Here is a 14,127-nt window from a genome sequence, read left to right as displayed (position 1 = left end):
GGAAAGACATCCACAAAGTCACCTGGACATCGCCTAACCAACGAACAAAAACACAAATCGACCACGTCCTCACCGACGGCCGATTCTTCTCGGACATACGGAACATCCGCACGTACCGCGGTGCGGACATCCACTCGGACCACTACCTGGTGGGTGCAAGCATGCACTCAAAACTGTCGACGACGTACCACCGACGACGGAGCCGGCTCCCACCGCCGTTCAACACCGAGCGGCTGCAGGACACGGCTGCGGCTCAGCACTACGTGCAGCAGCTGGAAGCGAGCCTGCCAACGGAGGAGGAACTCGGCGCTGCCTCGCTCAACGATGGATGGAGCAGAATTTGCTCGGCCATCGGCAGTGCCGCTGAAGCCGCGCTAGGTAGTACGGTCCGAGTTGGAAAGCAGCGCTGGTTCGACGAGGAGTGCCAGCGGCTACTTGACGAGAAGAAAGCAGCTTATGCGGTGAAGCTGAGAGCCGCAACTGATGAGAATGTGGCCAGATACAAACAAGCGCTCAAACAGCAGAGAACGGTCTTCAAGCTCAAGAAGCGCCAGCTGGAAGATCGCGATCGCGCCGAAATGGAGCAGCTATTCCGGCAGAACGAGACGCGAAAGTTCTACGAGAAGGTTAACCGGTCCCGCAAAGGCTATGCGCCGCAAGCCAACACTTGTCGGGACGCCGAGGGAAACCTTCTTATGGACAAAGGCGAGGTGTTGAACAGGTGGCAGCAGTTCTTCAACGAGCACCTCAACGGCGATGTAGCGCATGGAGACGGCTTTGAAGCCCAACTTGGACCGCCCGCTGCTGACCAACAGTTCCCGGCACCTGATCTGGAGACGGTGAAGAAGGAGATCAGGCAGCTGAAGAACAACAGGGCCGCCGGTAAAGATCGGTTACCCGGTGAGCTCTTCAAATATGGAGGAGAGCAGTTGGCGAGGGCGATCCACTTGGTGATTTCTAAGATCTGGAGGGAGGAGAAACTACCAGAAGAATGGATGGATGGTGTCGTGTGTCCCATCTACAAAAAGGGCGATAAGCTGGACTGCGGCAACTACCGCGGCATCACGCTTATCAACGCGGCCTATAAAATCCTCTCCCAGATCCTCTGCCGTCTGCTGACACCGTACGCACGGAGGTTCGTGGGCCCCTATCAAGCGGGGTTTACTGGCGCTCGGGCCACCACGGACCAAATTTTCTCGCTCCGGCAGATCCTCGAGAAATGCCGTGAGTACAACGTGCCCACACATCATATCTTCATCGATTTCAAGGCAGCGTACGATACAGTCGACCGCGAACAGCTATGGCAGATCATGCACGAGAACGGATTTCCGGACAAACTGACTCGGCTGATCAAGGCTACCTTGGATCGTGTGATGTGTCACGTGCGAGTGGCAGGGGAGCTAGCGGACCCCTTCCAATCGCACCAAGGGTTACGACAAGGTGACGGCTTATCCAATGCGCTGTTTAACATCGGACTTGAGGGAGTTGTGCGAAGAGCGGGTATAGACACGAGAGGCACGATTTGCAACAGGACAGTCCAACTTCTTGCTTATGCGGACGACATTGACATCATAGCAAGAGACCTAGAGACGGTGAAAAGGGTTTACACCGCCTTAAAGACGCAAGCAAGACGAATTGGATTGGCCATGAATACGACGAAAACAAAGTACATGAAAGGGAGGGGCTCAAAGGACGTTGACCCCCCAAGACTCACCCCTTTAGCTGTGGATGGCGATGTGCTGGAGGAGGTGAGTGAATTCGTGTACTTGGGATCGCTGGTAACGGCCGACAACGACACCAGCTTAGAGATCCGGACTCGTATCCACTCCGCGAATCGCGCCTACTTTGGATTACGGAAAACCTTGACATCTGATCGAGTGCAACGCGCCACGAAGCTGACCCTGTACAAGACACTGATTAGACCGGTTGCCCTCTATGGCCATGAGACCTGGACGCTGCGGCAAGAGGACGAACGAGCCCTTGTAGTTTTCGAACGGAAGGTGCTGCGAACGATCTACGGTGGAGTACGTACAGCTCAGAACGAGTGGCGAAGGCGCATGAACCACGAACTGCACGCGCTGCTGGGAGAACCGACAATCGTTACCCTGGCGAGAATCGGGAGGCTCAGGTGGGCCGGCCATGTCGCGAGGATGGACGAAGACCATCCTGTCAGGATGCTCTTTGACCGCGCGCGACCCGATGGCGGCACAGGCCGAAGAGCAGGAGCACAGCGTGCACGATGGGGAAATCAGATCGAGGTGGACCTAAGAAAGATCTGCAACCTAGGAGACTGGCGAGCTGCAGCCCAGAACCGAGCATCATGGAACAACCTTCTTGATACAGCACGGGCACCGCGTATGGTGTTCTAAGCTGATTGGTATGGTATGTATGGTTGTAGAGGGTTAATATAGATTCGAAAAGTAAATTAAATTTCCAATAAAATGACATGTTCCAAAAAAATTTACAGTTGAGTAACGGAAAATGGCAGAGTTTTTTAAACTTTTGAAGTGTTTTTTTTTTTTTCGATGAAAAATAGTTTTTTTTTCGAAATTTTGAGTACGCTATCAAATCGGGCGTCAAATTTTACATTGAAGTCCTTTTGCACCAAATTTCCATCTCATCACCGTTTCGGGGCAACTGCTGTGTGAGTTGGCGGAGAATTACCCAAAATGCTATATTTATTAACACTGTTTTGCTACACTGTGGTCTTAATACTCAGAATTTGCTAAAAGTCTTATAGTGCCTAATTTAATTAAAAAAAACTAACCTAATCACCTATGTGGTTGTTGCCTTCCTGTGTGTGTGTGTGTGTGTGCAACCAACCAAACGGGACCACGCGGCCACTTCTTACAAATTGAGTTGTTTCCATGTATTTTTAGATCTACATTCTATACATGCAAATAACTCGCATAGGCATTTGGAAGGTGTTAGCTCTGCCGAGCTTTGGTGACCCATTTCTACGCTGGCTAGCCGAGCGCGAGGTACTTCAGCTTTATCGACAAGCCCCGCCCTGAAGAACGTTTGCACCAATCCGATTCAAACGTTATTTAGAACTTCCGAACCCTTAACAAATGGACAAGCACCCAGCGCGTATATAGTTGATAGTAACAGTATTCCTAATTCCAGTCACAGCTCACCAAGCCGTGATGGCCTAGTGGTTAGCATTTTTGCTTACCAATCCAAAGGACGGGGGATCGAACCCCGAATCGAGCGACTTTGATTTTTCGTTCATGTTCAGAGTTTCAAGATTAATATTTCCTTAACTTTCTCGTTGGGAGCAGATGGGAATCGAACCCAGGACCATTCGCTTACAAAGCGAACGCCGTAACCAGTCAGCCACGGCCGCTCCATATACCTATGTGGTTGTTGCCTTCCTCACCCTTTACCAACAATGGGCGATATGATGGGTTTGGATACAAATTTCATTTGAATTATTTTAGATCCGAAATGAAAAGTACACAGATATTACATTAGTGGTAATTACCTGAGACAGGGTTGCCGAACTTCAAATTTTTAGACTCGTTTGAAAGGTCTTTCGATTATAATCGAAAGACCTTTCAAACGAGTCTAAAAATTTGAATAATTAATAATTATCTAACCAACGATAAGTCGGATGATGGATCCGGACAAAGTTTACATATAATTAAGTTGAGATCCGGCTTCCAAAAAGTATGTACATAAATATCACTTAAGCGCTCATAACTCGAATGCAACCGGTTTGGGTCAAATCGGATCAGCCAGTGCCGAGAAACATGAGCTTATTTGTTGGTCACATACATACATACACACAAGGGTGACAATAAAAAAAATCAACATCAGGGATACCCTCTGATTCGATTCCTTAGGCAAAAATAAGTATCTGTGCAAATTTTGAGCCAAATCGGTTAAGATTAAGGGGTCGCTTTTTATCGTTGAAGTTTATATGGGGAAAATCGCAAAAATGTATGCAGAAAAACATCGTTTCAGTATTTTTCTGCCAGGTGGCGCGGGTCTCGCCCAAAATTGTCCAAGTGTGAGATTCTTGTAGGAAATTTAATTTCCTACAACTTTTTCCAAGGGTGCAAAACAATCCGAGTTGATCCTGATTTTTGGTGATTTTTCTAGAAAAAGTATTTTCTATATACTTCCCTTTATATTCTTTCAAGTAAATAAGCCGATTTCTTTTCATCGCATTGCTAATAACTCATCAGGTTCAACTCCAATCTTCTTGCACTCTTCGACAAAGTTGTAGAAAATTAAATTTCCTACAAGAAACTAACATTTGGACAATTTTGGGCAAGACCTGCGCCACCTGTTGCCAAAATCTTGAAGCGATGTTTTTCCCCATACATGTTCGCGATTTTTCCCATATAAACTTCAACGACAAAAAGCGACCCTTAAAACTTTACCGATTTGGCTCAAAATTGGCAAAGATACTTAGTATTGCCTAAAGAATCGAGCCAGCGGATATCTATTCCGATTTTCCAAAATTTAAAAATTTTCTTGTCACCCTAATATACACAGACATTTGTTCAATTTTCGATTCAATTCATTTTTCGAGCATGATTACAGCCTTACCTCAGTGAGGAAGGCATACAAAAAAATAAACGTTATACAATGTATTATAAATAGAAAAGAATGTAAATGAGCCAAAGTCGAAATGTACACCCAAAACTGGCAGCGCTAGTCCGAGAGAATGATGGTCTCGAGTCGAGAGAATAGTGGTACCATTCACGGACGCAGAGAACACAGCTCGAGATGGGCGATAGAACTATTCTCTCGAGGTTCATTTGCAAAAAAAGTTCATCCGTCAAACAAAAAACCAAAAGTGTCGACAACGGGAATCGAACCAGGGACCTTTGACAAACCAATCCAATGACTTAGCTGCCTCGGCCACCACAGCTTGGTGACCAAGGAGAAGTCAGAAGTCGATGTATGATACTTGTTGGAGATTTATTGATTCAACTAACGAATGAACTCATTTGTTATGATGGTGTGAGTTGGTACCATTATTCTATCGATTTTGGCACTGAGCCCACAATAAATTTTGAGAGAACGATTATCTCGATTCTGAATTTTGGGTGTAAACAAAGAGAAAATCCTACTCACGTCAGTTGATGTATACATAAGGAGCGAGCAGGATAGACTCTATGTTTACCCTTTGACTATGGCCCTATTACATTCTTTTACTAGAATTCTCGAGTTTTTTTTGAAAAGGTCCTATAAACAAAATTTTCACTTTTTGCTTTTTGGGTGTTTTTGAATACCCCTGACCCAAGGCGGTTCTAAAAACACCCAAAAAGCAAAAAATGAAAATTTTGTTTATAGGACCTTTTCAAAAAAAACTCGAGAATTGTACAAATTTTTCAATATTATTTTTAATTTTCAGTAAAAGTAGATTTGGTCTGTGAGTTATGTTTGATGTCATTTCTGCATCAATTTTGGAAAAAAAAATATGTTAAACTCAGAGGCGACTCGTCCACCTGTTCAACCTGTTCATTGAACAGGTAGCCGATTTCAAGCGGCCAAAAAAGTACCACGGTACTTTTTAAACCAGCAACATACAATAATTGTTTATTACAATTTTTGTTTGAATATACGTTGACAAAATCAACGCCATATGTTCAGCAGCGCTGCATGCACCAAACAAGCTTTGGCCCGCCACCCTTTTTTTTCCTTTGCGGTGTCAGTTGACGTCTAAGGCCGTTTGTGATCCATCTCGACTGGCCCGCCACCCTTTACTCTTTACCTCTCTTTACAACCCACCAATACTAAAGCGAGCCAGCCTAGCGGGCCACGCGCAAATGCTCGTCGCGTTCAACACCGACCCTTTGAACGTCGGGGGAAAAATATCCATACAGAAAAAAATCAACACATGTAAAGAGCTTCCTATTCATACGCAGCGGCAGTATCGATGTGTTGGTAAATCAGGTTCAATCTGAGAGCGTGAACTGACAGCATTTTTGGGAGGGAGCGAAATGCCACCCCCAGGCCCCAGCCGACTTAGCTCGCTCAGCTCTCCAGAGAGCTGCATGCAAAAGGTAAACAAGCCAGCGCGTTGACAGCACGTTGAGAGCATGAATAAATGAGAGAGCGCGAGAGCACCACAGATATTGCTCTATATTTGGCGCACTTTTAGGCATCAGGCTATTTTGCGCAGACTGGTGATGGCTTGTTTCAAAACTGGAATGTTCAACTGCGCGCGTTGAACCTCTTCGATCTTTTGGTTACTTTGGTACTTTTTTTTTATTTCAGTGTAGTGGATTCTTGCTCTACTGGAAAGTGATGTAATGTTAAGTTAAGATAGTGTGATTGATAGATTGAATTGAAACAATTGAAACAAAAAAGTACTGTGCTTTTTCCAGAATCGGGACACATGAGAAGAATTATGACAGTAGATTCAACCATGATCGTTATTTTATTTTTCGGATGGTTCTATTTAAAGCGGATGCAGTCCTAAAAAAGTTTAAGATTTGGTGCCATTAAATGCTCAAAAAACGACTGTGTTTATTCAGACTGTAGTCCCGGTTCACTCTAGTTGAATATATTATTATCCGAATCTATGACATTTCCCCGAAACCCATATTACCGAAGGGACATTTCCCCGAATGCCACTTCCCCGAAAAGACACTTCCCCTAATAGTCATTTCCCCGAATTCCATTTACCCGAATTTCCCATTTCCCCTAATCGTCCACATTCCCGAATGCCATTTTCCCGAATGGGCCACAATCCCGAATGCCATTTACCCGATTAGTCATATCCCTGAATAGTCATTTCCCTGAACGCCATTTCCCCGAACGCGGTCAAGCCGAAATGCCCGGTGCCCCGGAGCGCGCGCGCTCCTGGGCACCGGGCATTTCGGCTTGACCGCGTTCGGGGAAATCGCATTTTACAGTCGACTCTCTGCTTGTCAATATCCAAGGGACCGTCGAGGAAGAGAATCATCAGATTACAGAACGATGCAAAATGAAGACTCGATTGAAAATATTTTTTTCTTGATACCCAGCTATGGGAGAGAATCATGGCAACGTCCATCAAACAAAAACACACAAATTTCAAACACCCTTTAAAGCTTCGTTTCGCCAAGCAAAATGTCTGTGCAAGCCATGAAAACTGAAATTATTGACAACCGGAAGAGATTTTTAAAGCAAACAGGGACTGAAGAATTCATCGATAGATGGAGAATTATTGATATCTAGAAGATCGACAGCCAGAGAGTCGACTCTATAAGAAAAAAAAAATGATGGCACTTTTTATCACATCAAACTACATATAATATTTCTTGAAAGGTTCGTATTGGCCTTGAATGATCAACTTTCTTTTTGGCTTCACTCAGAACAGACGTTGCATTTTAGGGGGGAAGTGGTGTTGGAAGGTTTGGTACTATTCATTCAAATACAATGAATATTGTTACAGACTTTTTTTTGATACATTCTCAAAACAAATACCTTTTTCTTATAGACATGATAATAATAATGCAATAGAAGTTTTGTTATTTTTTATGATTCAAAAACATACCGTGCGATTTTCGTAGTACCCCGTATCAGTAGAACCCAGTTCACACTGATCATTTTATTCACATTGCTGGTTTGGGATTTGGCGAAAAGTATAATCAACAAAAATTTGTACCAGCCTTATGTAACTATTTGTTCGATTTTTTGCATTTTTGAACAAAAATCGAAAAAAAGATCCTTGCAAATTTCTCAAAAACAACATCTAATCATGCGGTTGAACACAAATGTTAATTGAACAACAAAAAATTTAGTAATTGGGTCCTAAAATTAAGCTTAAATTTGTGATATTTTTGTTCACAAGAAAAATAAGCTTTACTAAGTACAATGACCCTTTGAACGATCGCAAAGGATTTAAAATGGATTTTTAATTCAATTTCTAAAAATTCACTTCACGGCCCTTCTTGGCAGAAAAGCTCCTACTTGACAGCTCGATCCAGGGGGGCCATAGTTGATCCATCGAAAAAATGTTGTCTTGTCAATAACTTTTTTTTTGCATAAAAATGAAGAAAAAAAAGTTATCAGAAATGGTTTTTAATCGTGTTTCTTACCGTTGTTCATAAAAATTGACAAAGGGCTTTACTACCCAATTTACAACATTTAATCAACAGCATACCCGAAAAAGCTGTTTGTTCGGAAAATTGAGAAAGAAAATAACTGTTAGTCATGGAAAAAGGTTTAGCGAAAATGATGATTAGGGGATATGCAAATTCGGGTAATTTTAAATTTAAATAAACGGCAATTGGCGTAAGTGTCACTTCGGGGAAATGGCATTCGGGGAAATGGCCGATTAGGGGAAATGGCATTCGGGGATATAGCCGATTAGGGGAAATGATATTCGGGGAAATGGCATTCGGGGATGTGGCTGATTAGGGGAAGTGGTATTCGGGGATGTGACCAATTAGGGGAAATGATTTTCGGGGAAATGGCATTCGGGGAAATGTCATTCGGGGAAATGAGCTAGACCCTTATTATCCATATATTGTAGCATGAATTTGTTCTGAAAACTTTTATTCACTGATGCTAAAAACAAATATTTTAATTATCTCGGATTCATGTCAATATAGTTTTGTTTTTAACAACAAAAGCCCTTCAATTCAATTCTCTAAACATTTTTCAAAGGATCAAAAGCGATACGACCTGGTTCTAAAAAGTATAGAGTAAAATGTCAATTTAATTTTTAAATAGTAACCAAGTTAGCTCAATATTAGTTGGGCTTAAAAAAGCCCAACAAACAGTTTTCTTTTGTTACGGATGTGGTATTTTTTTCTAACATCCTGATGAATAGTTTTAAAATTCAGTATAATATTCACTAACTTCCCTTGAATTTCGATAAGGATGGCAGAGCGATTGCTCTATTTTTCCACATTCCCCACGCTAATGATTAAGTCTTAAAAATACTTTAATTAATTAAAAAATATTTTAATTAATTATTTGCATAATCAGAAAATTATAATAGTATAAAAATAATAAAGCGTAAAAAAAAGCTTTAAAAACATTTTTTAACATTGAACAGGTACTTCATTTGGGCACGAGTCGCCTCTGGTTAAACTTTATTTTAAAGCTACCCCACCCTACAGTCATATCAAGGAAATTGCCTGACTGTGACTGACTGCTGGCAGGCCATCCAAAGTGGCAGTCCCTTTGCTGATGCTTCTCTCTCTCTTGCACTGAACCATCCGTCAAGTGGTAGATATGCTAAACTGCCAAAGTTCCCTGTTTAGTGGGACACGCCGAACCGCCACCGAAAGTGATGAAAAATCGAAAACGCTTTTAATAAACTTGAAGCAAAATCAATTTCGAGCCTTCGATTTGCCCCTCCCCCTTTAAAATCATCGCCAGTCACGCAGTTGACCCCACTTCTCCTTTTTTTTTTTTTGTTGAAAGGGGCCGATGAAAAATCTATCTGACGTGACTAGGACAAAAAGCAATTGTGGCCAAAAGTTTTCCAAATTCGTGTGCCGCTGGCAGTCCTGTGACGATTTGTTTTTGAAGGGCTCGAACATCGAGGCTTTCGATAAATTTTCGCGTTTGCAGAAAATTAGTCGCAATGCATCAACTGGGCAGAGTAGCGTGAGTTAGCAATCAGCACGCAATTTAGTTTAATTTATATCACGGTTCTAACACGTTAATTAAAGTATAACGAGAAGCTATTTATGATCAATTTTGGTAGGGAAAATGTCTAATCTAAGGTATCATGTCATTTTTTGTGTTTAAATATCAATCAATTATTTCTTTAAAAAACGACTTACCCGATACTGGCCCAGGTTGTTGACGACGCAGGTAAAGGACACGTCCCGGCCCTGGGTCACCGTGAGATTGTCCAGGGGTGCCAGAAACTCCGGCTGTGCTTCCTGTTGTGATCCATGGCCTGTGGTAATTCCAAAATGAAACCAAAAAGAAAAGGTATAAACGTCCATGAAAATGGGGTTCTTTCCTCGAAAAGCAACAAAACGACGATAATCACTCCATTCGAAAAACGCTTCGAGAGTAATTTTCCACGGGGTTTTCACTATTTCATTCAGCGCTCACAGAGGGTTTTTTTTTGGCAGGGGCGCATTTGTTGGAGCACACAAAGCTCGTGCATAATTAAATCCAACAAATTAAACTGGAGCGAAACAATTATGACAATTTATCATTCACGGCGACGGGCCAAAATTTCCTCAGTTTGCTGCTCGCGCGCGCTTATTCTTGTTTAATTTGAATAGGAAAACCCCAAGGATCGACAAAGGATTGAGGATTCCAGGCAAAATTGCAAACAAAATATTTCTCTCTGCTATGCTAATACTTACAATCTCACATATTTGACCTTCAAGAAAATCACAGTCTAGACGATAACTTTCAAATTCACATAAGGGTCATTCTTCGCCAACTCACACCGGTTGCCCCCTCTTCGAATTCCGTGAAATTTTGCTTTAAGGGGTAATTTTGGTCCCTAATCACGAATCTGAGGTCCATGTTTTTTCAGTTATTTGTAGCTCGAACAGATTCAAAAAGTACATTAAATTTCCCATAAAATAATATGTCTCACTATTTTTGACACATTAGTAATGGGAAATGGCAGCGTTTTAAATGCAATTTTTTTTAACTTTTTTGATGAAAAATACGTGTTTTCGACATTTTTAACACTCCTTTAAATTGGGCGTCAAATTTTACACAAAGAGATTTTGAGCTAAAAATCCTGAAAAATAAAATGGGTCGTACCACTCCACCGTTACGAGATATAAAAAAATGGAACTCGGATTCGTGATCAGGAGCCAAAATTTCCTTAAAAGCAAAGTTTCACGGAAATCGACGAGGGGTTGGGGTAACTTTTCCGATTTCGTGTGAGTTGGTGGAGAATGACCCATAAATGTTCCATACGCAAACATTGTTTAACAAAGTAAATACCTACTTCTTCTTTTTTTTGTTTCATACGGTTTTTGATTTATTACACATAACAATCATTTTGGAGACCGTTTTAGGCAGGTAATTAAATGTGCTATTTCCAATTTTAGTTTATTCAAATCTGGAGTGTTTCTTGAAAAGGTCTTACAAACAAAGGAAACCCCATAGCTTTTAGAACGTTTGAAAAAAAATACTCGAAATTCTAAAAACGAAGAAATCGAATTAAATCATATTTATCATAAAATATAACCTCTCAAAATCGAGATTATTTAATTAAATTGGCCGATCCAAACATAATTTTTTATCAATATTTAAAATATAAATCATTCTAAGAAGTTACAATAATTAATTATAGGGTTTTTATTATTTTCCTGAAAGTAGTTTTCTTTTTGCAGTGTTTTCATTACTTGAAATTGCTCAAGTTTGATTAACAGGCAGTTTTTGTAAATATTACTCGGTTTGTTCTAGAGGTCGTATCGAGGTGCTCCGATTTTGATGAAACTTTCAGCGTTTGTTTGTCGAAATATTGAGTTTAGATATCGTAAATATTTAAATTTTATCGTTTAAAAAATAAAATATATTTAATTTTCATGATCAATATTCATGAAATTTAAAAAAAGGTTTTTCTCTCAGCCAGGTCTTAATGATTTAGGAAACAAAATAATACAATGTTTTTTTTAAATAAAGTTATATTACAAACATAATTACTTGAAATAACACAAATATTTACACCCAAAACTAGCAGCGCTAGTCCGAGAGAATGATGGTCTCGAGTCGAGAGAATAGTGGTACCATTCACGGACGCAGAGAACACAGCTCGAGATGGGCGATAGAACTATTCTCTCGAGGTTCATTTGCAAAAAAAGTTCATCCGTCAAACAAAAAACCAAAAATGTCGACAACGGGAATCGAACCAGAGACCTTTGACAAACCAATCCAATGACTTAACTGCCTCGGCCACCACAGCTTGGTGACCAAGGAGAAGTCAGAAGTCGATGTATGACGCTTGTTGGAGATTTATTGATTCAACTAACGAATGAACTCATTTGTTATGATGGTGTGAGTTGGTACCATTATTTTATCGATTTTGGCACTGAGCCCTCAATAAATTTTGAGAGAACGATTATCTCGACTCTGAATTTTGGGTGTAAATATTGAAAAGAGTAGCAAAACGTTTTAAGCAGAACAGAAAGTTCAATCCTAATATGTTTGCAAAATTACCTTTGAAAATTCTTAAAATTTGGAGAAGTTAAATTCAAAATGGTAAAAATATCGAATTCAATGAAAATTTCACTGATTCACAGGAAATTGTACTAGCAGAGACGGTTTTTGAAATGTAAAAGGTGATTTCAAGAATCATACAAGATTTTTTTGTGAATATTTTTAAATTGAACAACATTTAATTAAAATTGAAAATCAAATGATAAAGATTCACAAAAAGTAAGTTTTTCAAAATTCAATTTTTCAAACTATTTAGATGTTAAAAATAATATTTTTTTATTTTTCTCGTGTGGCCCGCGATACTAAAAAAAACTTGTCAAACTACTCTAACATAATACCTATTAAACAACTTCCATGGCTTAGTCTTTTTTTAATTTCAGTATTGAGGTGTAAAATTATGCAGCTTGTTTTTTAGGAATAATATTCAATTCCTAATTTTTATTATTTGAAAAGCATTTTCCAGATCCAAAATGTGGAGAATGGAATTGTAAATAATTTTCCAAGCTATTGATAAATATTTCGATGAAAACTGTTTGAAAATTAAAAAAATCCCAAAAATTCTATTAGTTTGAAAACGGAAACCTTCAACGGTGCAATTTGTTTTTAAATAAGATTGATTGAGTTTTTGAATGTTATTTATTGTTATTAAGAATCCAATGCTGCAAAATTGCTTATTTGTAAATTTGTAAAAACCTGACCGAGCCCAGTGGTAACGCTTCCGCCTCGTAAGCGGTAGATCGGGGTTCAAATCCCGGTTAGGACCAACACAACTGGTGATCTTTTCCCTTCTGGATTCGATTGCTTAGGAAAGGGAAGGTAGTGTATCGTCACAAACTGGACCTTATCAAGACACCTTAAGAAGACAACCTATGGAATGTTAACATTAACCTAACATTAAGTTGATTAATAAACTGTCACTGAATCCGCTTTGAAAATGCCGGCCCCGATACTCTTCACGGGTGTTCCCCTCAAGAACAGGGAAAGGTACTAGATGAAAAAAAGAAATAAAATGAAATGAAATATTATATAAGCGCTTACATCACATTGCGAGATTAGTAAATCATGAATTTAATTTAACTAGTTCGCCAAAATTTTTAGAATATGTTTGTAAATACTTTAAGAACATCACCATGTATTTTCTTTATCATTCAAATCATTAATGTTATTCAAAATTTGTGAGAGGTGTTTCTGAAAATCAAAAAACGAAATAAACTAATTTGTTTCAAATTTCAGATAATACATTGCATGCGATTTTTTCGTCTAATTTATTTGTCAAAAATTTTGGCATTTTTCTAGTTTTTAACACAGCAATATGTTTCGTATTTTTTTGTGAAACTTTGCATGGAATCCTCCCTTCGCAGTGAGTTAGCAAACAAACAACCCAAAAAATAGTAGTAAAAAACTTACCGTTCACCAGTATGGCTACAAACAATATATTCAACAAAAGCTTCAGCTTCACAAAATTAATGTGTCCCATTTCTATGCCCGACTTGGTCGTCGTCTGCCGCTGCTGCTACTACTTCTGTTGAATCCTTTTCTGTGCCACTTTTTGGATATTTATGCTCCCGGCGGCCACTACTAAGCCTGAGGAAGGAGGGGGCAAAGATGCACTTTTTAACCACTTTTTTATGCTATTTTTTTGTTATTCACTCTCTGCCTCACTGGGTGCACTTTTCCATTTTCCGCCCACAGTTTGTTCATTTTTGCATCGGAAAAGTGTGTGTGTGTGTGTTTGTGTCTAACACTCCTCTATAGATGCTGATATTCCGGAAACCAAGTAATAGGGTTTTTTTCACCACCCCCACCGTAACCGACAACACCCACAAAGCAGCTGCAGCTTCCCTTTCCGGGAAGTTTCATCTGCTGCGATGATAATAATGACGATTGTTGTAGTCACTAGTGCTGGCCACCACCACCGTCAAGGATGGGATGCATTCGGGCAGGGAAAATGCGCTTTTTCCTTCGAGATGGGATGCGTCTCTCTAATTGTGTGCACTGTTTAGTGGGTTTCGGTTTTCCTGAAAAAGA

General features: G+C 40.2%; 1 protein-coding gene across 1 annotated transcript in view; it reads right to left on the bottom strand.

Annotated features, from left to right (window-relative positions):
* Nucleotides 1–13,814, bottom strand: part of LOC120414782 (lachesin) — a 37,019-nt gene extending 23,205 nt beyond the window's left edge. The window contains exons 1-2 of the mRNA XM_039576094.2: nucleotides 13,507–13,814; nucleotides 9,744–9,862 (exon numbers count right to left, since the gene is read on the bottom strand). Of these exons, the coding sequence (XP_039432028.1) occupies nucleotides 9,744–9,862; nucleotides 13,507–13,576 (189 nt within the window). The 5' untranslated portion in view covers nucleotides 13,577–13,814. The remainder of the gene's footprint in view (nucleotides 1–9,743; nucleotides 9,863–13,506) is intronic.
* Between the last annotated feature and the right edge of the window lie 313 nt (nucleotides 13,815–14,127).

The sequence above is a fragment of the Culex pipiens genome, chromosome 2, assembly GCF_016801865.2.
Source record: "Culex pipiens pallens isolate TS chromosome 2, TS_CPP_V2, whole genome shotgun sequence".
In the NCBI taxonomy this organism is placed as follows: Eukaryota; Metazoa; Arthropoda; class Insecta; order Diptera; family Culicidae; genus Culex; species Culex pipiens.
Note: the sequence above shows the minus strand (reverse complement) of the source record. Positions and strands in the feature narration are given on the sequence as shown.